Source organism: Leptonychotes weddellii, chromosome 3, assembly GCF_054177405.1.
Source record: "Leptonychotes weddellii isolate Sample4059 chromosome 3, ASM5417740v2, whole genome shotgun sequence".
NCBI classification, from domain to species: domain Eukaryota; kingdom Metazoa; phylum Chordata; class Mammalia; order Carnivora; family Phocidae; genus Leptonychotes; species Leptonychotes weddellii.
Genome location: NC_138371.1, coordinates 14,641,953 through 14,669,304, shown reverse-complemented (window position 1 = coordinate 14,669,304; position 27,352 = coordinate 14,641,953). Strand labels below are relative to the sequence as shown.

Below are 27,352 nucleotides of genomic sequence, written 5' to 3'. Positions count from 1 at the left end.
GTTGAAAAAATTCAAGTCTGCAGCCGAAGCAATGAGATAGTTGAGAGGCAGAGTAGCTGGGCTCCCGTCAAGAGGGGTTTCCAGAGCTCTCACAGACATTTAATATGTAACGGATTTTTAATCACCATTTTAAAATTCAATGCCTGAGCCATGAAATTAATTCTGGATGTGGAAAGTAACATTCCCCAAGAGCACGGGCAGAAACCTGACTCTTAAGTGGTCAATTTCTTCAACTGCGACTACTGTCACCCTACAAAAACACCAGGGCAACCAGGACAAGACAGATCTTCAGAGGAAGAGGGGCTGTGGGTCTCAAGTTCCACTTCATAAGGCTTCATTAATCATGTACAACTTTGGGATGGTCAATAATACTTCACTGCCTTTGCTGTAAAACCCTCCAACCCTCCAGATGAGCCTATGTTAATCTCTCTCCAGCTGAAAGACAGGCTCTAAGGCAGAGTCAATAGTTGGGATGTGTACGTTTTGACAGAAATGAAGCCCACGCCTCCTCCCAGGTTGGCTGTATATGTTGCCGCCATTAATTGCTTTCTCTCTTCTTGCTGCTGTGGGTTAGTTTACATAAAGACGGCTGTTCAGGGACTCCCCTCTGAGATCGATGGACGGTGCATAACCTTTGCTCATGGCAGTTTATGTGGTTTAATGATGAAGAGAGCCAAAGCATAACTGCCCATTATTTAAAAAACAAAACCATTTGGATGCATCAATCACTTATTCCTCCATGAAAAATTATTGGCTTCCTATCAAGGTAAGTTCTTGCTGTCATTTTGCCACTACCCTATTTTTCTGGTGCGTCTATTTTAACATCTTCCTCTCCAGGAACCTTTGTCCTTCCTGGGTTAATTGAGGTTTTGCTTTATTTATTTTAAGATGACTAGTTTATGGCTGAAGTACTTTCAAAAGTAAACTCCCAGTTAGCCAGGAGGAAGCTGTAACGTGAAAGACTGAGAAAAGTGATTTTTTTTTTTTTTCCCAAAATGAACTTTAGAATTAGGTAGCCTGCGAATTAATTGACATTTCTTGCAAAGCGGTTTTTCGTACTTTATCTTATTTAATCCTCACAATAAAATCTGACAAACAGTATTTATTAGCCTCAGCCATCTGATGACCAAAATGAAGATAAGAAAACGTTAAGCAAAGTCGCCCAAATTAACACCACCCAAACGTGCAAAGCTATTACAATCCAAAGGGGAAAAAAAGAAAGCACAAGTACGAATTTTTTGTGGAACATTCCTCGCTTTCTCACTTCACCCCCGAGTAACATTTCTCCTAGCTTCCCTGTCCTTCATGCTGAAGTCTGCTGGCATTACTTCCTGGATGGTGCGCTTGCCTTAGATGAGTTATCTTCTCTCTCTGGTAACTTCTCGCTCTCTAAGTTCCACTGAAGAGGGTAATTAGGAGTTTCTGTTAAAGGTTCTTTCCCTGGGGGGAGGGGGAGAGGTCACAGGAGGGTGGGGGGGCAATCGTGTCTATGCAATGAGAGAGACTCTTCTCTCAGTCTTCTGCTGAGCTGTAGATAGAACAAGAGTCAACTCTGGGTGGAAAATCAAAATGCTGATAGCAAAGAAGGTAACCAGTGCTCACCCCAGGGGATCTCAGCAAAATGTGTAATTGACCCTGTTTCACAGAAGCATGCTGTGCACAACCACTGTATGACTTCCGTGAACAGTGTCAAAAATGTTACCCAGAAATGACAGTGCTGAGTTGATACCAAGCCACTCTTAATTATTCATGGTGGTGGGAAAATCGCAAGGGCCTGCCTAAACGGCATTGGCAGATTATTCAAGCCTTTCACGTGGGCATCCGTCAGTGTTCCTCAAACCTAGGGATTTGCCAGTTGAATCCACATGATACTATTAATCCCTATAAATGTCCACATTGAACTGTTGATCTGTATAAAATGAGAAGTAGGTTGGAGGGTAAAGAGAAGGCTAGAATAGTGTTGTTTTAAAACAAATAATTTGGGTGGCTCCGTCAGTTAAACAGCCGACTCTTGATTTTGGCTCAGATCACAATCTCAGAGTCCTAGGATCGAACCCCATGTTAGCCCACTCAGCAGGAAGTCTGCTTGAGGTTCTCCCTCCCTCTCCCTCTGCTCCTTCCCCCACTTGTGCGTGCGCACGTTCTCTCTCCCCCTCAAATAAGTAAATAAACCTTTAAAAATAAATAAATAAAACAAATAATTCAATGAGATGATACCTGATCCTTATTAAATGTCCTGAAGCTTTTTAAAAATTTTACAAAAAAAACAAATGGCAAGTGATCAGCCTGGGATCCATCCAGTCCCTTCCAGTAAGCATTATCTGGTGATCTTTTCCCCCTGTATCCCTTTGGACAAGAGTATGCACTTGAGTTCTCTAAAGGTGCTTTTTTTCTATTAGTCAAAATACTGAAAGGCAATCAGAAAGGAAGAGACAAGGATGTGGGTTACTCACTAGTTGATGTCAGACTGAACTATTGAGATCTAACCAAAGAAGCACCTAAAAAAATGGAACCTGTTGAGGACTGCATCTGAAACATCAAAACCTTTGATTGCTCTTAATCTGTTTGGTACTGTCCAGGGGCAGGCATATTACTTGGCTTATCAAAGCATTACCAGGCAGGTAGCAAGACCATACATTCTGAACTAAAAACCCCGTCACAGAATCTAGCAATGGGGGAGCTGGTGTCTCAATCTGAGTTTTTATCCCATGACAAATGGAATGTAGTATGAAATTGTATTCTCATATCACAAATTTGATAAATGATATGAAATAACAAATTGCCCTGTAAATCTTGGATCCAAAAATTTTCATAAAAATATGTTCACAAAAATGATTGATTAGATAGATGATAAAATGTGATATGGTTAAAGATCAACCAATGGATTAACAAAACTTCAGGAATCTTTGGCCTTTGTTCTCACTCTTGTACCAACTAGTCTTTCACTAGAGCTAACCACGCTCTCATTGATCAATTTCACAGAGCGTCCTTCCTCCCATCATTATACTATTAGTTACTTGAAGCTCTAGAGCAAAGAGATATATGCTTTTGGGTGGGGAAAACAATGTAGTTGACTTGAAACCGAAGGCTACCTTTTATGCTATGGTTTATACATTAAAGACTCATGGCAGACATCCCTCCCAAAATCCCTTAGCCAGACTGTTAAGCATGTAAATCTCTGGTGCAGAGAATTGAATCGAACATCAGTGGCACCTTCAAGGGCTTGTTTGAAAATGGATGTGAGATTTCCAAAATTAAAGCACTTAAAAAAAAAAAAAAAAAAGTATCTCTCTTCTCCTGACCTTGGAAACAAGTAAGGACGATGTTATTTTAATTTGCATTCAAATTTTAACAACACAGTCATACAACACCACTGGGATCCACATTGGGTTTCCACTGAAGATTGCTCATCATTTCATTATGGTTCATTATGTTGATAACTGTCAGAAAGCATTAGAAGTGAGGGCTTTGAGTAATAGAACTGAAATGGTAATTTTAAAACAATACACTTTCTGGAGGAAATACAGTGACGCACTAAATTTAATTAGAAAAGGCAAATGTAAAGACAAAGTAAGTGATGTTTGCTGTTTGGAGCTAAGCTATTTCAATTTCTTGATAACCCAAACCTGCAGAAAGCTTTTTCAAATCAGGACTTTTCGTCATAGATCTTGGTAAATGTGCCCTCATTAGCTTAAAGCTTCTCCGGTATGAATTGTCTTAAGAGCTGCAAATTTGGAATATTTTAGGCCATGCCTAAGTATCAATCAATCACTCTTTGTTTGTTTGGGACAGCTGACTGAATTATTCAAGGCCATTTACTTGGAGACAGATTTGTGAAGGCCCTTCAAGCTGGCAATCTAAAACAATAATCTCTCATTTACGGAGCGCTCCAATCAGGAGGTTCTAAGAAGTTTCACCAAACAAGTTAAATAAAAAGTACCCAAAAGCACAGGACAGATTTCCAATTGAAAAATACAGAACACCATCCTGGTAATGGTGCTCAGAAGGAAAGGTGGCAAAATAACAAATTAGCTCTTTCTCTCTAGATATACAAAGCCAATTTACTTCTTCTATAAGGCATTTTTTCTTTTCTAGTGCACCTTGAAGCACAATAAGGGGTTAGAAAATTTCCTTTAACTGTAATATCGGTTCCATCTACCGGTGGGGGGAGCAAAGACCTTTCTCACTATAACCAATGAACAAGCAACTCAATAACTAAAGTAATCAAAGTCTTCCTGCAAAGGAATGTGGCTGACTTCTCTCAACATTGCTGATGGTCAGACCCCATTCCTGACTACCCAGAAAGGTAAGCAGAAGGTGAAGGAGATCTGGAGGGGAGGGGCTGGGTCTCCGTAGAGCTAAAGGATGTTGATTTCATTAATGAAAATCACACTCGAATTCCTTCTAAGAAATGATTCATGACATAAAAATGCCTTCATCAGCTTAAACAGCATCCTTGTGTAGAGAGAGGTCTCGGGGTCTGCAGCGCAGGCGGTATCACAAAACTGCTGTCACCTTTCTTGATGGATACACGTGTCTCAGGCAGTAACTTGATGGGGACTCGAGAAGAAAATACAAACAAATAAACAAAGCTCCATGGTGGGTGTTTTTGATTATGTAACTCCGAACCGGGTTGGGTTTTCTTTCTGGGAGACAAAGTATTGCATTTCCATCAAGGGAGAATGTTCACGACCCTTGCACTATCTTCCTAGAGTCACTGCTGAGCTGAAGCATAGCCATGGAAAAAGGTCTCCTATCTCCTGCCATCCAGCAGGAAGGATCTAAAGCCTAACCACATGAAGATCATCCACAGACCGGCAGCCTCAGCAGCATCCAGGAATGTGTCAGAAATGCAGAACCCCAGGTGACTCCCATGAGATTTCTACACCCCTTCAGACTTACGAAGCACTTTTCTGACTCTCTATTCTAACAGGTGTGGATTATTTTCTTGAAAATATTCATGATGCTTCTATGGAAGCACTGTCTAATCCACAGGCAGCCATTTATGTGAACCTTAGACAGAAACTCCAAGAGAAGTCTTCCTAAAAATCAAGTTTATTTACCATTCAAGGCTTTGAAGTTCTCAAGCAGTGTAGATGGTATGAAGAACTTCTTAGGGGTGTCCTTCCAAATTAGCCAATGCCGCTTGTATTCACCTGGTCTAATCGTTCTCCAAGTGAACAAAAACCTGATTTTACAAACCAGTGGAGCAGAGTCTCTCTTTGGCTAGAAGAATGAGTCTCAGAGAGTGTGTTTTATTTCTTCATTAGCGTGCCGTCACAGTGAGTGATCACTAAATGCGGGGCTGCATAAGAATGCTGGGGTTAAAGATAGCATAATGAACAAAGAAGGTGCCTGATTATCATGGCTGTCAGCACAAGGGAATTGGGTTTGTCACCTGGCTTAACCAACTGGTAAGAACTGATTAAAAGCTGGAATCAGTTTGAAAGGATCCCTGATGTTTATGTTCCTTTCCATCCCCACATCTTGTCAAAAGAATCCGATAAAGCTGGGGGTGAGGCATGGGGGAAGGGCTTCATAGTGTTGGGTTATTAGAACAAAAGGTTCTTAGAGAAACTCCCACTGGCTTCTCTATCAAAATGCCTACTAAGCGCTGTCCAACAGAACTTTTGGCGATGGCAGAAATACTCCATGACTGTCCAGTATGGTCACTTTAGCCACATGTGGCTATCAAGCCCTTGGAACATGGCAAGCTAAGTGAGAAACTAAAACTACTAACGTCAAGTTTAAAATTCAGTTTTAATTTAAAGAGCCACATGTGTCTAGTGGCCACAGTCGTGGACAGTGCAGGAAGGGAGAAATCTAGGATGAGCCGTAGACTAGAATAGATTATTCTGCTGCCTAACTTACTGGTATACCTATTAGCAAAATACGGTCACCTCCTTAATGATCCCTGTCTCAAAGGAGGCCTTAAGAGTCTTCTGTAGGGGCGCCTGGGTGGCTCAGTCGTTAAGCGTCTGCCTTCAGCTCAGGTCATGATCCCAGGGTCCTGGGATTGAGTCCCACATCGGTCTCCCTGCTCAGCGGGAAGACTGCTTCTCCCTCTCCCACTCCCCCTGCTTGTGTTCCCTCTCTTGCTGTCTCTCTCAAAAAATAAATAAAAATCTTAAAAAAAAAAAAAAAAGAGTCTTCTGTAGTTAATGTCTATTAAATTAAGAAAAAAAAAAAAGAACTTAAAAATAAACTCTGTACAGAAGTGGTCTCAACTTTGTCTTTACAGTATAATTTACAGGGGCAACTTTTAAAAATATTGATGCCCAAGTCTTTTCCCCAGAGATTCTGGAGTGCTGTGCAGCCACTGGGTAATTCAATTTCACAGTCAAGTGAGAAGAGGCGTAGAGAGGCAGTCAGACGCATGGCAATGTGCTCTGGAGCTAGTCTGGGGGAGGCAGTGACCAGCTGGAGACACAAGAAAGGGACAAACATTTGTTAGCTTCCTACCATGTGCTGGACCTTTACAAGTATTTTCTTTCTTTCTTTCTTTTTTTTTTTAAAGATTTTATTTATTTATTTGAGACAGAATGAGAGAGAGAGCACATGAGAGGGGGGAGGGTCAGAGGGAGAAGCAGGCTCCCCGCCGAGCAGGGAGCCCGATGCGGGACTCGATTCCGGGACTCCAGGATCATGACCTAAGCCGAAGGCAGTCGCTTAACCGACTGAGCCACCCAGGCGCCCCAGACCTTTACAAGTATTTTCTTACTAAACTCTTAAAACAACCCTGCAGGTAGACGCTGAGAATCCCATTTGACAGATGAGTAAGCTGCAGTTTGGAGCGGTTTAACAACCTCAGAACTTGGTGGTGTTAACAGTACTGTGCTTCCTCTTGACTCAATAAACATTAGAATAACGCAAAGCACTTGAGTCAGTGCCATGTAGGCGGAGTTCCAAGAGGATGGAGCAGGAGCAAAAAAGATCACAGATCGCTTTGGTATTTTCATGGACCTTTTATCAATGATACAAAGAGCCCCCAGTCTTCCTCTCTTCACATCACTGAAAGCAATCTGTGAAAAATGAAAAAGTTGCCTTAGTTCTTAAACTTTTTAGTGCCCCCAGTTGCTGAAATCCGTATTTTCCTTTTCTCATTTGTATCCTCAAGATAAAGGCAACAATTTATTCCGACACAAACATAAGAATGCCAAGGGCTCAGCTACCGCACTTTGACACACAGGGCAAAGCATTCCAGTAACTCAGGCAGGTGGTGACCTCTGGGGTCTCCCAAAACTCCCACGTAGCAAAGCTGCAGTAGCTAAGTGATTGGCCCGTGGTTCTAGAAGGCTGCATGACAGATCAGAATCATGAGACTAAAAATACCTGGGAGCAAGACCCAGTCCATCTTGCCATCAAAGATGAATTTTATGAGGTTCATAACACAGTCAAGCCCCAACCTCTGGAAGGCTCTATCTGTATGAAAAGTAGGTGGTAGACTGCATCCTGCAACTTAAAGACAACCATCACACTGTCCGTCCCCAATACTGCCCTTTGGGTTTGCTGCCGTGCCCTAAAATCCCACACCTGGACAACTGTTGGCAGCCGGTGTGGACAGAGAAGGAGAGTGTACCATTACCCTAATCACACATCGTGGAACAAAGGATGAGGATACTTGGAAAAGAAAAAGTCTGGGACTTGAGCTTGTCAAACATGGCTATCCAGAGAAAGTACTTAGTCTTGGGAAGCAACAGAAAATGAGAAAATCCGTGCCCAGTATTCTGGGCTGGTCCTAGTATACTCTTTCCCTCTGGAGGAAGTTTGTGTTCAACCTGGGGGAGTAGGCAAGAGAGCCTGCCAACGATCCAAACTAGGTGAGCCTTCTGGTCGTGCGGCTCTTTCATCAATCAAGCTGGCGTGGAGCCTTGGGTGTGTTCCTTAACATCTCTGAGCTGGCAGTTACCTCATCTATAAAATGAAGATAATGTCTATTTTATAGATTTGTTATAACATGAGCCTTGTGATAAGGTTTCCTGAAAGTGCCTGATACGTTACCTGAGCATCATTTTAAAATGGTTCTTTCTACTGCTGTCATCGTCATCTCTGGCTAGACAAGAAACTCTGGGGGGACCTGGGTGGCTTAGTCAGTTAAGCGTCTGCCTTCGGCTCAGGTCATGATCTCAGGGTCCTGGGTTCAAGCCCCACGTCGGGCTCCCTGCTCAGTGGGGAGCCTGCTTCTTCTCTCCTCCTCACTCGTGCTCTCTCGCGCTATCTCTGTCTCTCTCCCAAATAAATAAATAAAATCTTAAAAAAAGAAAAGAAAAGAGAAGAGGAAAGAAAAGAAAAAAGAAAAAAGGAATCGAAACTCTGGAGGGTATGCCAACCTCAGCCAATTGGGATGGATCTGAAAGCTCTTCCCATTCCCTTTAGAGGTGATACTTGACTGAATTAAGACAATGGCCTCACAGCTGGCCCAAGTGCCCCCAAACCAGAAAATACTTCTTTTTGGAGGGGGATGTTGGCTCCAGGCCAGCCAAGATGGAATTTGTAATAGGGAACAAATCCGTAATAGTCATAAACACAGTAAACGCTAAAATATATTGAGTAGCATCGCTTTACACATTTATATACTATGTAACCAACATGAGGGCACTAAATACAACAACATGGCGGAGGTACGGTTATTAACTCCATTCTACAGATGAGGAAACGAGGCTGAACTTTAAAAGACTAAGTAAGTGAATTAGCTCCTAACTGGGCGGGCTGGAAAACAAAGCTCAAACCTGTGGGAATCCTGTGTGCCTGGCCCTGGGCTCCATCCCTCCATACACTGACTCACCCAATGGGAGCAGCATGGGTGGAACGCCTGGTCCCACCACTCCCTGTTCTGGTCAAGGTCACAGCCATCGCAGGGTCTGTGAAGCCCACAGTGCACGTGAAAGAAATGGCAACACCAGGAGCACTGTCCATAGAAAGTGTGAGAACAGATTTCCCTGCTCCCCTGCATACCAAGGTGCCAACCCCATCCATTCATTAGCCCAGCACTTATTGAGTGCCTGTCATTAAACAGGCATTTATTAGGACCTGGGCCTAAATGTTATGAACACAAAACTATGAGGAAAGAAGGAAGAAGGGTAATGACAACGCAAGCCATGACGTCAGTGCCCAGAACTGAAACCACAGCCCACATGTGATCCCAGCCTTGGAACCCTGCCCTGTACCTGTTTCCCCCCGCAGCTGTCAGGCTTCCCCAAGACTCCTAGAGGAAACGCTAAAGCCATTTCGAAAGTCCAATCTCAGCTCTAATTACACTGTCAGACAAACGCTGAATGCTCTATCTCTGCTCCACAGAGTAGTCTGTGGGCAGCTGTGTGCTTCGAAGACAACCAGAACGGCGAGGAACAGCCTTGCTTCTCATAAGCATCTCCCCTGCTTTGAATAAGAAAAGATTCATATTTGATCTAATTTGCCCCTTGCACGGTTATCCTGGGAGAAGGCCTGGCAGTGCCCTGCTAGGTGGTAACGAAAGCTGTTGCCATCGAAGAAATAGGACAGAAGCACACAACTTACGGGTGCAGGGCATAGAGGCTGCATCATTGTCGGCTCTGAAAAAGCCTCGGTCACAGGTGCACGACGTGGCTCCTTCCCAGACTGAGTAGCTATGGGGTGGGCACTTGCCACAGGTAGCATCCGTGGAGAGAGCCTTGTAATATCCAATTCTGCAGGCTATGGGAAAGAAGGAAAAACAAACAAACAATAAAACCACTGCTAACAGAAGAAAGCAAAATGTCATCTCCTTGATTCAGAAGAAAGGAGACATTTCTCTTAACCGCCAGTGATCACCTGGCTTCAGAGGCAGGTAAAGCAACCAAAAACATTAATTAATTACAGTCACTCTTTAAATCGTTATGTTCCTGATCAGGTGGCAAGGAGCCCTATGGAGGAAACGTTCTTAAAACCAGTGGCGTCAATAAAATTACAGTTAAGTTTACGGAGTGCTTCCCACATGCAGATACGTTGCTTATATGCACAATACTGTCCCATCCCTATAACACCTTTTGCACAGGCACTGTGATTAGCTCTACCTTGGAAACGAGGAAGACCAGCTTTGAACACGACATTCTTGGTACCAGACCATGCATCAGATAAATGTCAGGGACCAGCTTTGAGCCAAACATTCTGCCCCCAAAGCTTATACTCTTGGCTACATGCTGTGGAAGCTGAGAGCCTGGTCTTGAACCAACAGTTGGAAGTGTATCCAAGTCCTTACAAAAAATTATTGCTCATTGCTTCCTAATTGCAGGTAAAGGCAACCAAGCATTAAAAAAAAAAAAAAAAAGAGTTGGTAAGACATGGTCATAATTTCAGGGGAAATTGATATAAAGTCCCAACCGCAGATTGTGGAATATAGTACGTTAAGATTTTTTTAAGATCAGCAGATATTTTATGTTGATTTTCCAATTAATTAAACCCTCCTGCTTTTCCCTCTCCATTTTTTCAACACCCTGCTTCCTCCTCATGCACACACACCCTAAGGGGCTGCTGCAGAGAACATGGGCCATATAGTTCTTTATGCACCTGACATGCTTTCCATGACTTCATCTTTGCAAACATCACACTGACACCAAGAACTGCTTTTACTAATGTGGAAAATCTCAATAATTCTGTGAAACCTCACAATAAAAAATTATTAATAGGGCCTTACTCGCCCCTTTTTCTCCCCTATGCCCTTCACCACCACCTCCCAAATCCGTCTCAACCTGAAATAAAAATTGACCAACACCATCAGTATTAAACCCACAGTGACAAGGCTGTCCAAAATCAAGTTTTTTCATAAGACCAGCAGTTAAAAAAAAAAGGTGACAGTTACCCACAATCTTTCCAGTACGATTCACTTTCAATTTTCTCCATGTATCTCATCCTTAAGATGTTCCTCAACTATCAAAAATACCGGCTGGGAGAAGGACGCATCAGGCATTTTCCATCAGCCCAACCACCAAAGGAGACCCACCATGCCAGCAACCCAGCAGATTTTACTCAAGTGAGTAGATAAAAAAAAGAGCTTCACGAAACTGCTTGATCCTCTAAGGAGATATGGCCACATTGGCTTGTCTCATGACTCATCCATCAAGTATCTATACGGCTTCCAGGGGAAGTCTGTTCCTCCCTCTTGCACATCCTGTTGGTATTTTCTTAATCACGCTCTTGTAATGGCAAGCGGAAAGGGAGTTGAGCAGAAGCTCCAGAAAGGCAACACAGTGACTTCACTATGATTAACTAAAGTTGTTTATGGAATTTCCTTTAACGAGCCAAAACTTTATGACGTGTGCAGCACCAACAATAAAAAGCGCTGGGAGATCAATCTCTCCCTTATTTGCTTTCGTCTTTCACTGGACCGGAGAATCTTAGAAAAACAAGTTGCTCCAATGACTGAGATTTATGTGTCTCAAGTTTATACACATCACATAATTAGGTATGGTTCAATATGCAAGGTGCTCCTTGGTCATGCTCAAGATGGCCCTAGGGTTTCGATTAAAATCAGCAACGCCAGCTTTGGGAGGAAGATGCACCGAGGGTCAAGCTTGTCCTTCCCACATCAAACATGATGGGTGCCTGAACTCAGAAACAGACCCACTGGGATCTGTCTGTCACTCTGTCACTCAGTTACAGACAACAAAGCAAGTGGTAGAAACCTGGTGTTAGGTTTGGTGGTGCAAGGACTGCTGAGAAGGCATAAATTGCTTTTATTTTTTCACATGTGGATATTGGATGAAAATTCTCCACATTCCTGATGATCCTTATGCACCTCCCTTCCATCGGGCATCAAAATCTAACATCTCACAATGGAAGTGGAAGACTGACAAGAAAAACTGGCCCCTGATGGATTCATTGCCACATGAAAACAGAGCACATTTAAAAAGTGGTAAGGAAGAGAAAAACAGAGCATTCCTATTTCCTCAACTTCTACACTGATCGGACTACTTCCAGTTAAAAAATCAAATTCATCATTCACAAAAGTCAAATTATAGGATGTCTTGAATTGTTTGAAGTTCAAAAATGAGTTGTATGTTTATGTTAATTTAAAGAAAAAACCGAGTTCGCGACTTTATGCTTTTTCTCCGTGCCCTTGAAGCTGGCATGAATGTGTTAGCGAGAATAAGTATATGTGAATTCATCTGGGGAATACGGAGTTTTTATACCTATTTGGAAAACTGAAGGCTGCCCTTCTCTAAACACCCTATTTTTACTCTCTTTTCCTCCAGCTTTTACCAGCGCAAGCAAAAGTACACAATTGTCATTGTGCTATTCTCGACAACCTTGCAGCCCCTAACACATTCCTTTGTCTCCAACTACATTAAGACCATGTTATTAATATTTCAGGATTCTTAGAAAGGATCTCTCAAAATATAGCAGTGGTTTTTCATGCGCACGGCCATTTTGCTGCCTACATTCAAAATGACCTACTAAATTGATGGTTGACTACATTTCTTTGCTCTCGTGGTTCACAGCCTTCCAGCCTTTGGTGCGTGAATGTGTAAGTACATCCCATATTTGTGTATTCACCACTTATCTGCATCTTAAACTTTTCACTACATCTTTCATTCTAAACAAAATCCCCGTGAAAGGTGTTTGGTAATAGCAAGCACTGACACACGTGATTTTCCATCATTCTCCCATAGGTGAGAACTATTACACTGTATTTTGGAATGGTAATGTCTTGGTAAGCAAGTCAGTAGTGAGTCAAACTGTACACCCAAGAGTGAGTGCAACTCCTTCTGCCCCCTTGCTGGAGGACAGTACGAAGGAGCGCCTTATTTGGCCTTTCAAACATGTCATTGTGGGAAGATTAGTTCACATGTGCAGTGCAAACTTTGAATTCATTTCCTTTAGCTTTGCCTTAATTAGTTCTTTCTGCTGACTTTAAAAAAAAAGGAGAAGATAAATGAGGACAAGAAGAAGAAGAAAAACTCTTTTCTTTTCTTTCATTGGCTCACCCAGTCTCATAACGAGTTGCATTTTAGGATAGTCTTCTATAGAAGTTTCCCTGTGGAATCCTTAAACATAATAATTTCTGGTTAAACACAAAACCAAAAATGTTCTGAAGGTAATGTAGTATCTTCAGGATTTCTTAGTGCATAGATGATTTACATGAGGTGCAATGCCCAATTTAAGCCGCTAGTTAAGCCTACTCCTTAAAAGGATTGTGTATCAATGTTATGGCCATTTTCCTTCTTTTTTACAGAAATCAAAAAAGACTGTCTTTATAGTTCATTTTTAAGCAATTTTGATTTGTAAAAATAGTTAATAACGGCAACAGTAATGACATATCAAGCATTTCTTGAGCATTTATGGTGTTTATATGCATTATTTTATTTACTCTCCACAACAACCCTGGGAGCCTGAGGCTTTATCTCTGTTCCCATTTTGCAAGTGAAGAAACTGAGGGTTTTACGTAACTTGCCGGAGGGCACACAATTAAGTGGTAGCATCAGCACCTAACCCCAGCTCCTGTTTAGAATTTCTAAAGTTTTTCTGTAGTTACATGGGATTAACACTGACCTTCAGCAAAAATGTGACACTGATATAATTGAGTACAGAAGAACTGAGGATGGTCCCAACTTTCATTCGTCCCCACTGTCCATCCCGTGGTTGTCTTCACCAGCCACGCTTTTGCAATCTGCGAACCAGTTTCCAATTCAAGGTTCCCAGAGCTGCGTCGGCCGGTAAGATGGCCAATTTATGCCATAGGCAGCTACTGACCACTTAAAATGTGGCTGGTCCAAACTGAGACAGGCTTTAAGTACAAAATACACGCCGGATTTCAAAGAGCACTGCAGGAGGAAAGTGTCTTACTGGTAATTTTTATACTGATTATATATTGAAGCAGTAACATAGCGGGTATATCAAGTTAAAAAAATGTATCATTAAATTTAATTTCACCTTTTAGATCTCACCTTTTTTTTTTTTTTTAATGTGACTACTAAACTTAAAATTATCTGAGTGACTTGCCTCATATTTCTCGCTGGCAGAGCTACTCTCCAGTCGGCCACGTTAAGTCCGGTGTGGATGCACGCATGTGCACGGGGACTCTTGCAAATGCTTGGGGCCAAAAGTGTTGGGGCTCTTATCACAATCACCTGAGTCCCTTAATAAAGATTAGCCTGAGCCCATCTCAGAGAATCTGATTTGTTTCAATATTTAAGTGCTGCTCTCAGCCATCTAGCTAATTTGAAAAACCTAATTTGGGCTAAAGTACTAGCAAAAAGACACAAATGGGTTAAAAATTACCTTCCTAGGTGACAGATTTGCATTTTAATACAGAGTCCCCAGAAGGTCAAAGCTGAAATTCCAGCAGTGGCTCTCTAGAGAAAAGTTTAACCTTTCAGGCAAACTAGTCTCCAGGGTACTTTTGGCTCTGGGGAGCCTCAGGGTCCCTCCAAGCTCTTCATGTAGCTATGGTATGAGGCACACACTTCCAAACAGGCTCTGTGGGAACTCGCCTCGTGTGTCCTGGCTCTACAGTAGATTCAGTAGCTTTAGGAATCTGCTTTAGAAATATCAGAGTCACTTTTAAAGGGCATTATCGAATCAGTTCTCTGATTAATTGTTCACTTGCTAGACTATTTTATGAATAATTTAAGAAAAATTGATGGGAAAAGAAAATAATCTGTCAAATAGGTTTCCGCTTTTAAGTTTTTATAACAACACGCAAGCCCCAGCCATCTTTGGGGAAGCTGTGAACATGAACAGATTTCCCACAGTATAGATGGGAAAACGGGGGCAAAGAAAATGAAGGATTTGCCCCAGGCAGGGTTGGTTTTCTAACCCAGGCAGTGTGGACTGAATAACTATGCTTATGGATGAAGATGGGCAGGGAAATTGTTCAGAGGGAAACGGGGCTCTACTTTTGGGTCCTTCTGATTATATTCTACTCCCAAATAGCAAAACATGGCCAAGCACTGGCTAATCCACAACGTCCAATTCATCTGCATTCCACAACTGGTTTTACTGATATTCATTGAGAATATCTGAACATTGAGTCTTTGAAGGAACCTTAAAAATCATCTAGTCCAGGGACTGGCACACATTTCCGTAAAGAGCCAGATAGCTGAAGAATTTAGGCTTAAGAGTCATACCAAGAATATTAAGAAGGTAACTTATAAGATAAAATTCTAACAAATTTTCTTTAATTTTTTTATTGATGGAATTCAAAATATAGTAGTAATAATGAAGTCATTTAAAAAAAAATACAGCTTTACTTTCTAGAGAGATAACATTTCACTTAGGTTTCAAAGAAAATGTTCCATATTATCAAACTGATTGCAAATGCTGTCTGTAAAAAACATTCTTAGCTCTCAGACCATACAAAAACAGGTGGCAGGCCTGAGGACCATACTTTGCTGACACTTGATCTAGTCCAACATTCTCCTTTTCGAGATGAATGACTTGCCTGTAGTTCCTTCTAGAGCATTCCAGGACTAAGTCTGGAATCCAAGGTTCTGTAGTCTCCGTTACCCTGCAAGGCCTCACTTAGTTTTGAACAGCAAAGCTGAACAAAAAACACTTTCTTACCACTGCTGCAAAAGAGTAAACTTTCCATCCGTCACCTTCCTGGAAAACTGATTTGACTCAGTACTATTATTAAGTAAATCCACTTTGAAGTTGATTTTCTTGGTTAAACGATGTAGCCTGATTTGGGGGATATTCCTCCTCCATTTGGGGGGCAATGTCTCTTTGACTGTTTGAATTTTTGCAATTAGACATTATGACTGATTTTAACTTTACATTGTTTAAGGTTTTATTTCCTGGGAATCCTGACCTTGAATTGTTTTCCTCTATACAGTAAAAGAATGACATTGATTTTTTTTTTTTTTTTTAAGATTTTATTTATTTGCGAGAGAGAGAATGAGAGACAGAGAACATGAGAGGGAGGAGGGTCAGAGGGAGAAGCAGACTCCCTGCTGAGCAGGGAGCCCGATGTGGGACTCGATCCCGGGACTCCAGGATCATGACCTGAGCCGAAGGCAGTTGCTAAACCAACTGAGCCACCCAGGCGCCCAAGAATGACATTGATTTTTGCTTTCTGAGCCACTAAAATCATCAAACACCTAAAAGAGCAGTTGAGATGCTTTGCATTTACGAGGCCTATGAACAAATGTTGTGTTAGCCTTCTGCCAGTGAAGGTGGGTTTACTCCCCACCCAACTCAAGGATATGCATGGGCCAGAGGAGTCTTCAAGCACTTTGAAAGGTATTACTGGTATCTTAGGTCATTCTTACTGGGGCCTAAGCTCTAGTTTGGGACACCAGTTGATTTAAAAGGAGGCATCAAAGTGAGGATGACCTGAGCCCAAATTCGGCTAGGATGCTGAGCTTCCATTCCCAGTAGCCATCACTCTCAGACTTGAACATACATCAGAATGATTGGGAGGACTTGTATAAAGACCAGTTGCTGGACTCGGCAATCCAAGTTTTGGTTTGTCTGATGGGGCCTGACAACTTGCATTTGGACTGCCAGGTTTGATGACATCGCTGTGGCCCTGGCATCGCACTCTGAGAACGACTGCCCATCCGTAAACAGACCCATCTCTAAGTAAAAATGTTAAAGCACACTTCATCTCAAATGAGGTGAAAGTATCTCCTCCTTTTCCAGTACCCACGTGCTACAGGGAATGAAAACAGGGCCTAATTATTAGCAGGGGGGTTGTAATTGGCTTTGGAGACAGGAGAGAATATGCCAGAAATTTGAAATATTTTGAAATTTAAGGAATGAGTGACTTCCTTATGAAATTGAAATTATTCTTCAAACCAGTATAATTGTACCTTGTAAAAATGCCAACATTATAGAACAGAGCCTGCTGTGGAATGTCTTTATAAAAATGGATTAATCTGGGGTGCCTGGCAAGCTCAGTCGGTAGAGTGTGTGACTCTTGACCTTGGGGTTGTGGGTTCCAGCCCCACATTGGGGGTGGAGATTACTTAAAAATAAAAAAAGCAGGGGCACCTGAATGGCTCAGTGGGTTAAGCCGTCTGCCTTCTGTTCAGGTCCTGATATCAGGGTCCTGGGATTGAGCCCTGCGTTTGCTTCTCACTCTGCCCTTCCCCGTGCTCATGCTCTCTCTCTCTCTCTCAAATAAATAAATAAAATCTTTAAAAAAAAAGAATATTTCAAAAAATGGATTAATCCAAAATCCAAAGGAAACTTGCTGAACTATCACTATCTCAAATAAGTAGTTTTCCTCTGATATCAGTACTATGAACTGATCACCGTTTCTTTTGATACTGTGCTTCAGAACTATTAAATGGAATGTTTAATTCTTGTTTATTAGAATTAAGAACATTCTTCTGTTATCTGGATAGTAAGTTCAGGATGGAAAAAACAGGTGTTTGGGGGTTTTTTGTTTGTTTGTTTTTAATTATTAAATAGTGGAACAATTATTTAGAGATCTTTTATGCACTCTGGAGAAATTATTTTCTGAAAGACAGTTGTGTTCTGATTCTGAAAGACCAGAAAATCACGTTTATCCCATTCATGCCGCTTCCTCTACCAAACTGAGTAATACGTGAGAGATGCACAAAATTGTTGTGAAGGATCTGCCCTGATGCTGGTGACTTTCGTTCTTCAGTCTCCTCAGAATATTATTTTGAAGTGGCTTCTGGGGAGCTGGTGAAAACAGAAATGGAAAATATTTCACTGGGGTCACCTTAATCAAGTTTATAAAGGAATAGACTGGACATCTGTTTAGAGAGGATAAGACATTTGCGACAGATGTTGCATACTCATCAACAACAAGATCATAAGTGAAAGTAAAGAATGACGAAGGCAAAAAGTAAATCGCTGGTTATTTTTTTTTATGTCACATTTCTCCTCACTGTCTGATTTCTTTTTAGAGTATGTAGTAATTTATAGCAGGGGCAGCAGGGGACATTGTGGGAGAGGCCCACACTTTGGTCCAGAGACGTATAGACCTGGATCTGGTTCTTGGTCCTGCCATTTCTTGGCTACGTGAACTAGATCAAACTTTACCTACTCTGACGTCGACGTTCTCTTATGCGGGGCCGGTGCAATGAGGAAATGAGACACCAGAGAGGAGTGAAGGTGGGTGCCTGGCCTGTATCAGCTCCTCCCTAAAAGGGTCACGTGACATCACTACAGCGTCATGTACCTGGCCTGCACCAGGTGAGAGTGTGGATAGCCCATGTATCTTACACAGTACTGGATCTCATTTCTAAAACACCGCAAGACAACGTATCCATATTATTTCATTCCCCCTGCTAACATAATGTAGCAAACTTTCTCGTTCTCTTTCATAGCATCTGCAGCCCATTTAGTGACGACAGGTAAGATAGGTTATCGGGTAAAAATAGATTTTTATTAAAAATACGGAAACACATTTTTAGAATGAAATAAACTATTGGGTTGTGTTTTTGAGGTTTCTTCTTTTCACGGATCGTTTATGATCCAGACCATCTCTTCCAGCAAGCCACAGTTCTGTCCTACTCTCTGCATTCTACCTCCTTCTATTGTTTACACTCTTACTTGGGAGCTATCTTTCATAAAAACAGACAAAGGGAGGGGGGGAAATGACCGAAAAATCTATGCTGAAAATTGACTTGCTCTTTCAAGAACAGAACGCAGTATAATCCCATAAATAGGTGGGTAATTCTAAAATGTCAGACATAGACGGTTTTCACATAAGATGCAGTAAATCCTCTGGAAGGAAGTTCACATAAAGCTTGCTCAATTTAAATTAACTCCGTAAAAATTATTGAACACAAACAAGAAGAATGCAAGGGAGAAATAACTTATTATTTTCTCTGCTTGCCCAGAAAACAGACAATCTAATTACACGAGGAGCTATTTCTCTTTGGTGAATTTGGAGGGAGTCAACTTCAACAACAGAAGGTCCAAAGTAGACAAAAGTGCAATTAAACATGGAATTAATTAGTAGACTCCTCACATGAACAAGACCTCATTCTCTTGTCAGAAACTCTGTGCGGCCCTCCATATCATGTAAAGGTACTGATGGGAATGAAGATTGCTAGTTGCCATCTTTGTACCTGCAACTTTTGGCTGGTCCGCCTGGGGCTCTCCCTCATGGGGGAATTTTTAAGGGCTCCAGCAGAGGCAATCAGGCTTCCAAATACAGATGTAAGTCACTGGAGTGATAGATAAAGTGAAGGGCGGCTTCAGGATTTTTTGAAAAAGACATAATCTATTCTGTTTGTTCTAAAGCCCAGAGGTTGCTACCAGGTTTGATCACGGTGCAGTTAGAAACTTTTACTTAGTTTGATCATGACTATTCTATCTAAGATGGAGTTACTATGAATTTGTAATGCATCATAATAGAGCATTGTTAGACACAAATTATTTCAGCTTGATAAGGGATGACAATTTTAAAATAGAAGGCAGCACAGCGAATTACTTTTTGTGATTATTATTATAATCACAATAATTTATTTTTTACTGTGTAGTTTGCTAAATAAAGATTCCGTATTCTTACTCTAAGCCTTTTTCTTATTATCCCACCTAGGGCACTGAAAATTTTCTATGTTAAAAAAAAAAAAAGAAATCACAGATTTTAAGATTGCCTTGAAAAACAATATTCAGGGAAACATTCTAATCCCTAGATAAACTCTATAAATTTTGTATTTTTCCCCTTTATCTCATACCTAAATTTCACATGTCAATGACCCTAACTTTTTTTAGTAAACATTGCGACTAAGGAAATATTAATTTGACTTTCGTTTTCAATGTATGGATCCTATTGAAGATATAAATTCAAGTATACTGAGCAGAACTTAATTGAATGACTTATAATAGTTTTTTAAGGTTATGACAAAATTTAAGCTTACTGGCTTTTCTAACACATTAAAGTGTATATTAAGAAAGCAAACAAATGGATGCCAAAAACACAAATGACCACACTATAAAGAAAAGCAATCAAGAAAAACTACTTTAAGATGAGCTAAATGCAGAAAGTGTTTAATCGTATTTTTAAAAACACCTAATCTCTGCCTTGAATTTGAATATAAAATTACTGAAAATAGGAGGGAATACTTTTGAAAGGTTTAAATAAGCCTGGCCATATAAACTATCAATCTTCACCACCGACAGTACATCATTCACAGCGACGACATGCGAATCTGAAGCCATTAACACCGAACTTGATTACCCATGACATTTCAGAGAGGGCCAGGCTTTTTGATGAGTTTTCCTATTGTCTTCTTCACCCTTTGATATTTGGGGTCCATAAAGACTAGCGGCTCATTTCATATCCACTGATTACAAATACCAGGTCAAGGCACTGAGTAAAGGAAGCAGCTGGTCTTCACTCCCACTCCTTACACTACCCCATGTGCATGCCTGTGTGATGAGCATTATCATGTAAAAAGGTCCCCCATTAGGAGGTATGTGCATTTATTCATTCATTTGGCCACTCAGGTGGCCAAATAAATAAATAAATAAATGTTAGCAAACATTTATTAAGCCTTTACATAATAACAGTGAAAGGAACGACGATAGTGAGTATTTGCTGAGCACATACTAAGCACTAAAAGGCAAGAAATGTGTTCCTGCTTTCAGGAACAGAACAGTCCATTGCTCACCCTCCCATCTTTGGGAATGTTCTCCGGCAGAGATGCCTGCAGACTATGATGGGATCCTTCCCTGTGCACCTGCTTGTAGAAGGAACGGAGTAGAAAAAATGGTCCCTGCAAGAATAAGTGAGCCCTGCGTGGAATAATCCTGAAGGAAAAAGAGCTTAGCCAGGAAGCTCCCCCCACCCCAGAAATTGAAATGACAGTCACTGCCAACCGACAGCAGATCGCTGTGGTGGGTAATCCAGGCATCCACCAAGCTGATTTAGACAAGGACCCTCTTTCTAGGGAGATCATAGTGCAACCGGAGAGAGAAGTGATTTCCTCATTAACTGCATGTACATCTTATACTTGCTCATTTTCTCCATTCAAAAGTAAAGGTGGTAAAGAAGACTGGGAAAGAATGAAATATGTTCTGAAGGCAGGGCCAGATCAAGAGAAACACGTGTTAAATAATTATTTGATTAACTCCGGCGGCATCGCTAGTCATTGTCATCCAAACGACTTTATAGCCAGAGTTGTCACAAATCGTGATTTACGCGCCGCAGTAATAACCGCTTGGTGCCCCTTCTTCTTTTTTGTTATGTTGATGGAGACTGAGGATCTCAAAAATTGTTAGTTATTAACAATGCACTAGGATTCTCTGCTGAGGTTTTTGACCATGGGTCCCTTGCTGTTTACTTTTTGAAAATAGAGAATTTTTCTTAAAGAGAATTTTAAGATCCTGAGTACTCCTAATAAAAAGAAAGTGCTTAATGTTTCACGGGTAGGATCAGGTTAAACATCTTTTTGGCATTCATTGTAGTGGATTAATGATTTTTTTAGAACTACCTGCCAGCATTTAATATTCTATGTGTTTGACTATTCAGGCACTGCTTATGTCTGAGGAGAACAAAATAAAAATTCCCAAGGAGCTCCCAGAAGAGTCCTAGTCTAGACCAAGTGAAATTTATGGGGAATCTGGCACCGTCCGTTTTTGGTACAGTCGAGTAGCGACCTCAGAGATCAGAGCAAGAACCAGCCAACCAGACACGAGATAACAGTGATGACTTTGCTATTATACAAAAGAGTGTATGACCAACCCACTCTCTCCCACTGCCTCAGGTACACCTGTGCAAATGGGGGAGGATTTGATCAGTGATTTAATGCCTTCTGAAGGCATCAGGTCGACAGACCAGTGCCCTAAGAAATCCGTTTCAACCGCTGGCAGGAATGTGCAGTGTGATGCAGAGAGCACACAGGCACCTGCCTGGACAAGGACAACCTGGTAAGTTCATTGTCAGGACTTAACCGTGAGCTTCCTAAAGGACCACAAGGACAAAAGAGGGGAGCCAGGGGAGCCGCACATTCACAAATCTGAACTCCACGGCACTAGGACAACATCCTTGCCTTCATTTGATCTCCTGTGGTAAAGCACAAAGGGCCAGTCTCTAGATCCTCCTGATGGCAGGGCAGGTCGGGCTGGTCCCACCCTTAGGGGCTCTGGGATGTTCTCCTGCGGAAAGCGCTCTGACAGCCTCAGCTCTCTCTCTCATCAGTCTGGATCCGTGGGAAAGAGCAAGATGCCAAAAGTGCTTGCAGGTGAATTCTTTATCCCTTTCAAGTGCATCTGACTTACACTGATGACTTACAAGTGTGTTTATCTTTTGTTGGGAAGGATTATCAGTTCAGTCGGTAAATCTTTCCCAGGTATAAATTATAAATCACAAACAGGGACGCCAGGGGAAATACCAAGTAGTAATTTGCTCGTGTGTCTGTGTCTCATCCCCAATATCGAACACGAGCAATCGTGATGAAAATTGATATGAATACAAACAAAAACGAAACCGTGATGCTGACACGTTCCCACAGGGCTGGCTCATGAAGAAAGAAAAAGTACAACTTCTCCCTTTTGTAAAATATAGATGGGATGAAAGTGAGAGAGGACCCATTTGAAGAAAACAGGGGAACAAATAAGGCTTATTATCAATTACAAAAGAACTGAATATCACTAACATAACCTAAATTCATCTGGGACATTTAAAAAAACAAAAAAACAAAAAAAAACCTTTCCTTATCCAAAATGAACTTCTAGACCAAACTTCAAAAATGACTATGAACAGTATAGGAAATTGAAAACTTTTTCTAGGATTCTATTTACAAGACCTGGCTTACCTAGATGTACGAAAATGGTTTAATCTCTTTGCTAATTACTCTTTCTTTCTATACATCACAAAGCAATGAAAAATCATTAGCAAGTCCTTCCAACCAGCCATCAAAAGTAGATCACTTTTGTGTCTGGAAAGCTGAGACCAAGAGAAGACCTGCATTTTATTTATTAGAATACAAAACTTTTCTTCCTAGCCCTGAGGCTGAATCATTCTGAAAGAAGCTTGGATTTGAAGAGAAAAAAAAAAGGAAAGAAAGATGAAGTCATAAATCCTTCCCCAGGGGAGGGAAAAGGCATTAAAAAATTTTGGCAGGTGGATGATCATCTGAATGAACAAAATGAAGGTTTTTTTCCTCAAGGCTATGTCAAAAACACAACCAAGAATCCATTCCACACCTATGTGGAAGGGCAGGAAGTGAGCTCAGACAGCAGGTCTGCCTCGGTGGGGAGCAGACGTGGATTCCAGTCCCAACATTTACCAACTTAAGATCTCTGGGCCTCTGTTTCCTCTAAGGACACCAGACTAAATCATGTATAAGATCTCTAAAATTCTACCTCCATCCTCTTCTGTGACCTGACTGACTCAATGATTCTGAAATGGCCAAAGATGTTTTAATAAACACTGAACAATTTGGTTCAAACGACATTCAGCAGATTAGTATGTTTATCTTCCCCCTTCCGGGACTGGTGCGGGCTCATCCATGGAATTCAGGATCTAAGCTTTGCCACTTACCAGCTGTGGAACCATGAGCAAGGGAATGACTTACCAGCTTACATGAACAACTCTTTTCCCTCCAAGAAATTCATCACTTCAAACTCTTTATTGAACTGTCTCTTTACCTGTCTTAGCAGAGATTTCTGAGTGTCCCCTATGTGCTTTTAGCCATTTATTAAAAGCAAAAAAAGAGAACAAAGGAAAGAAATGTCTTTATGGTGTCCAAGTTCACTCGATATCCGTGTATTGTGGACCACCTACATCTGCCTGGCAAAGGAGGAGGACAGACAAGGTTTGTGCTTTCAAAGAGTATACATTCTAGTGGTAGGGTGTCATTTAACAGGAAAACAAAACTTGTGATGTGGAAGATATTGAGGGGGATGCGGGGAGGGGCTTAGAGCAGGTGCTTAGGAACCGCCTTTCATAGGGGACCAGTGAGTTGGGCCCTGAGCTAAAAACAGGTCAGCAAATGTGAAAATTTACATGGAAAAGCTTTCAAGGAAAAAGAGAAAGTTGCAAAGGCCCTGTGGTGAGTGTGTATTAGAGGGATGGAAAGAATAGTACTGTGCCTGGGGAATGCTTCAAGAGGAATGCCACGACCAAGCTCAGAGTCCAGCAGCGTCCCCATTATAAGACCTAAACTCAGTGAAGAGTTTAAAGTTTATTCTCAATATGGCAGTGTGATTTGCTAGAAATTTTCAAAAGATCATTTTGGCCACCGGTGGAACACGGATAGTAGTAAGTACCAATAGAAGCAGGGTGACCTGTGGGAGGCTGCTGAGGCCAGGGAGAGGGGGTGGTCACCTGGGGGCGGGGAAGCCAGTAGAGCTGGGGTTCACAGTTGGGTTCCAAGTAAGTGACTCAGGTGCTCACATTGCTCTCCCCATGGTCACAAGACGTTCCCTTCAGTGGACTTCAGAACCAAACAAGTGACATAAGGAAAAAATTTTGATTTCCCCCTTGGCTCTGTCCTTCAAAATGAGTCATGTCTAGATCTACTTGAGCAGATGGGGCCATCACTCCTACCACTAATTACAGAACAACTCTCATATCTGCTAACACAACAGCCTTTAGGAGGCTGGTGCCGAGGCCCCGGATTCGGCCGCACCTTGAAGGTAGCCACATGACAGCACCCATTGACCTCAGCCAGCCAAGGGGCCAGATTCCTGAGCGTGATTCAAACTGGGACGGAGAGTGCCGCTGACAAGAATTTGTCAACAACAACAGAAGTAGATGAAGTTATTAGGTTTCCAATTGACATTAGGTAGCTGTTGGTGTGGGTCGTGCGCTCTTGTTTTGCAAGTGAGAGCTTCCCTTTCCTGTTTCCTGACAGAACCAACTTTGACCTATTGGGAGACTACAGAGAGCCTGCTGGTTACGAGGAATACTGAAAAATGAAAGAAGATTTATTCAGACCTGACACCATCCATGCCCATTTTTCTTGATTGCCCCTGCGGTCATAGAGCTCAGTTCTTATCCTTCAGTGTAAAATGGTCCACATCTCCAGCTTTTAAGAAACAAGGAAACTTCCCGGAAACTTCCCTGACACCTGAACTCACCACGAGGAAGTCTCTCTCTTATAGACCCTTACAGAGCCTCTCTCTATCCCCTCCTTCTGCACAATTGTAATTAAGTCATGAACTGCATGTTTGGAGGTTTACTGTCCATTTCTCCCATAGAACACATCTTCCCCCACAGCTCAACAGTAACAGCCAATGAGCCTACCCTGTTTTCTAAAAGCTCTAACAGTGAGTACAGGATCTTGTGATAAGATTGGCTCAGTAAATGTTTGTTGAGTGAATAAATGGAAGCCCGAATGATGCCTTTAGCATCTGAACTCTGACGACACAGAGGTAACTCTGACCACTCTCAGCTGTGACTTTATGGAGATCATTCTGGGTTCACTTTCCTGTTTCTATGTTTCTTGGCCATCGGGGTTTCAATTTCCCTTCAAATAGCCCCTAAACATTACAGGCTCTGCAGAAGTTGCCAAAAGGGAAGCAAGACAATCCTAACACAAGCAGGCAAGAAGTTCTACTGCTAATCCTTAAACGTAGAGGAGTAGGGGAGGCAGGATTTTCACACTTTCTGTTGGTGAGTCCCTGTCACTCAGAGAAGTAGGAAAGCCATGGTTCAGATCACCCAACAGAAAATGAATCCAGAGAGCAGATTAGTTTTGAAAAGCCAAAATATTTAGATATGAATAATTTGGGGAGGAACGATAGCAGTAAAGGTTGGAGGGGTTGGGGCTCGTGCAGGAAGAAAGAAGTCCTATCACAGGCAGCCCAGAGAGCTTAGGCAGATAGGACAAGAGATAAGTCCCTTTGCTAAGTTAGTCAAACTCTCCCACATACAATTCTCTTGGCAAAGGTTCCTTTGCTAACAAAGCAGGCACATATTTTAAACAAAACATAGTGCAGTATACAGCTAGAGTGCCTATAAATGTAGTTTTAAATACATTTTTTTTTTAAAGATTTTATTTATTTACTTGAGAGAGGGAGAGAGTACAAGGAGAGGAGGGGCAGAGGCAGAGGGAGAAGCAGACTCCCCGCTGAGCAGGGAGCCCGACACAGGACTCGATCCCAGGACCCTGAGATCATGACCTGAACCGAAGGCAGACGCTTAACCGACTGAGCCACCCAGGCGCCCCTTAAATACATTTTTAAAAGCATCAAAGGAGGGGCACCTGGTGGCTCAGTCGGTAAGGTGTTCGACTCTTGATTTCAGCTCAGGTCATGATCTCAGGGTCATGGGATGGAGCCCTGCGTCTGGCTCCATGCTTAGCAGGGAGTCTGCTCATCCCTTTCCCTTTGCTCCTCCCCCTGCTTGGGCACACTCTCTCTCAAATAAATAAATGAAATCTTTTTTAAAAAAGCATCAAAGGAGTGGAAAACAACCAAACAAGATCGGTGGTTTGAGAATACTAGAATACTAAGATTCCTTGGGTCCTGTGGCCACAAAGGTACAATCAGGTTTCCTCACTGCACTTTAAGTGAAGGATAGTTTCTAAAAAGTGGTGTTTGGACCTTGAGTCCCAGACAGCAGAGCCGATGCTAATCCCGATGCACTAGGAGGTAGAATACAGCTGGTGATTCAGAGCAAGACTCCCGAAGGAAAGAGAGAAGAGGAGAAGAGGAAGGGACAATTGACTGGGAGAAAACGCATTCCCTTTTCTGCAGCTCTTCAGGCTAAGCCAACAGAACCTCTCTCTTCTGTTCGGCTCTAGACGCATCCTACCCGAGAGATTCTGGTCCCCGATGGTATTAATGCTGCTGGCTCTGCCATTCAAAGCTAATCCTACAACGGTCCCTTAGGAAGGGAGCCTTCCAGTTTTATGGCTAAAAGAACATTAAAAGACCTGTGCATAGTGGGAGCACATTAACCTCTCAAATGTAAGGCAAAGGTAACATTCTAAACCCGCAGTCTAAATAAACAAAAGCAGAATCTAGAGTTCCAGCCATGCCTTTTCTATCTCTTGGCAGATCGTTTTTCTTCCCCTGTAATTTCTCAGTTTTTCTGTCTCTCCCCTCACCTCTTTTGTTTCCTCTCCCATGGCCTTCACTGGTCATTAACTGGAGTTAAGGCTAATTTTTATTATTTTTTTTAATTTATTTTTTTTTAAAGATTTTATTTATTTATTTGAGAGAGAGAATGAGATAGAGAGCATGAGAGGGGGGAGGGTCAGAGGGAGAAGCAGACTCCCCGCTGAGCAGGGAGCCCGATGCGGGACTCGATCCCGGGACTCCAGGATCATGACCTGAGCCGAAGGCAGTCGCTTAACCAACTGAGCCACCCAGGCGCCCAAGGCTAATTTTTAAATACTCATTTTACGCAACAAATAAAATATAATGCCCATGCTGATGCTGCCAAGCCTGTTTAAAATCTTTCACGTGGGCGCCTGGGTGGCTCAGTTGGTTAAGCGACTGCCTTCGGCTCAGGTCA

At 42.0% G+C, this 27,352-nt stretch overlaps 1 protein-coding gene across 10 annotated transcripts in view; it reads right to left on the bottom strand.

The window, feature by feature from the left end:
- The window catches only part of EPHA4 (EPH receptor A4), a 136,480-nt gene that overhangs the window by 68,922 nt on the left and 40,206 nt on the right, over positions 1-27,352 (bottom strand). For 8 of the 10 annotated variants that reach the window (XM_031039310.2, XM_081813515.1, XM_081813513.1 and 5 more), the window contains exon 4: positions 9,517-9,672. In XM_031039310.2, coding sequence (XP_030895170.1) covers positions 9,517-9,672 — 156 coding nt within the window. Of the gene's footprint in view, positions 1-6,545; positions 7,023-9,516; positions 9,673-15,790; positions 17,611-27,352 lie in introns of those variants that run through there. The other 2 variants (XM_031039313.2, XM_031039314.2) reach the window with 2 other exon arrangements.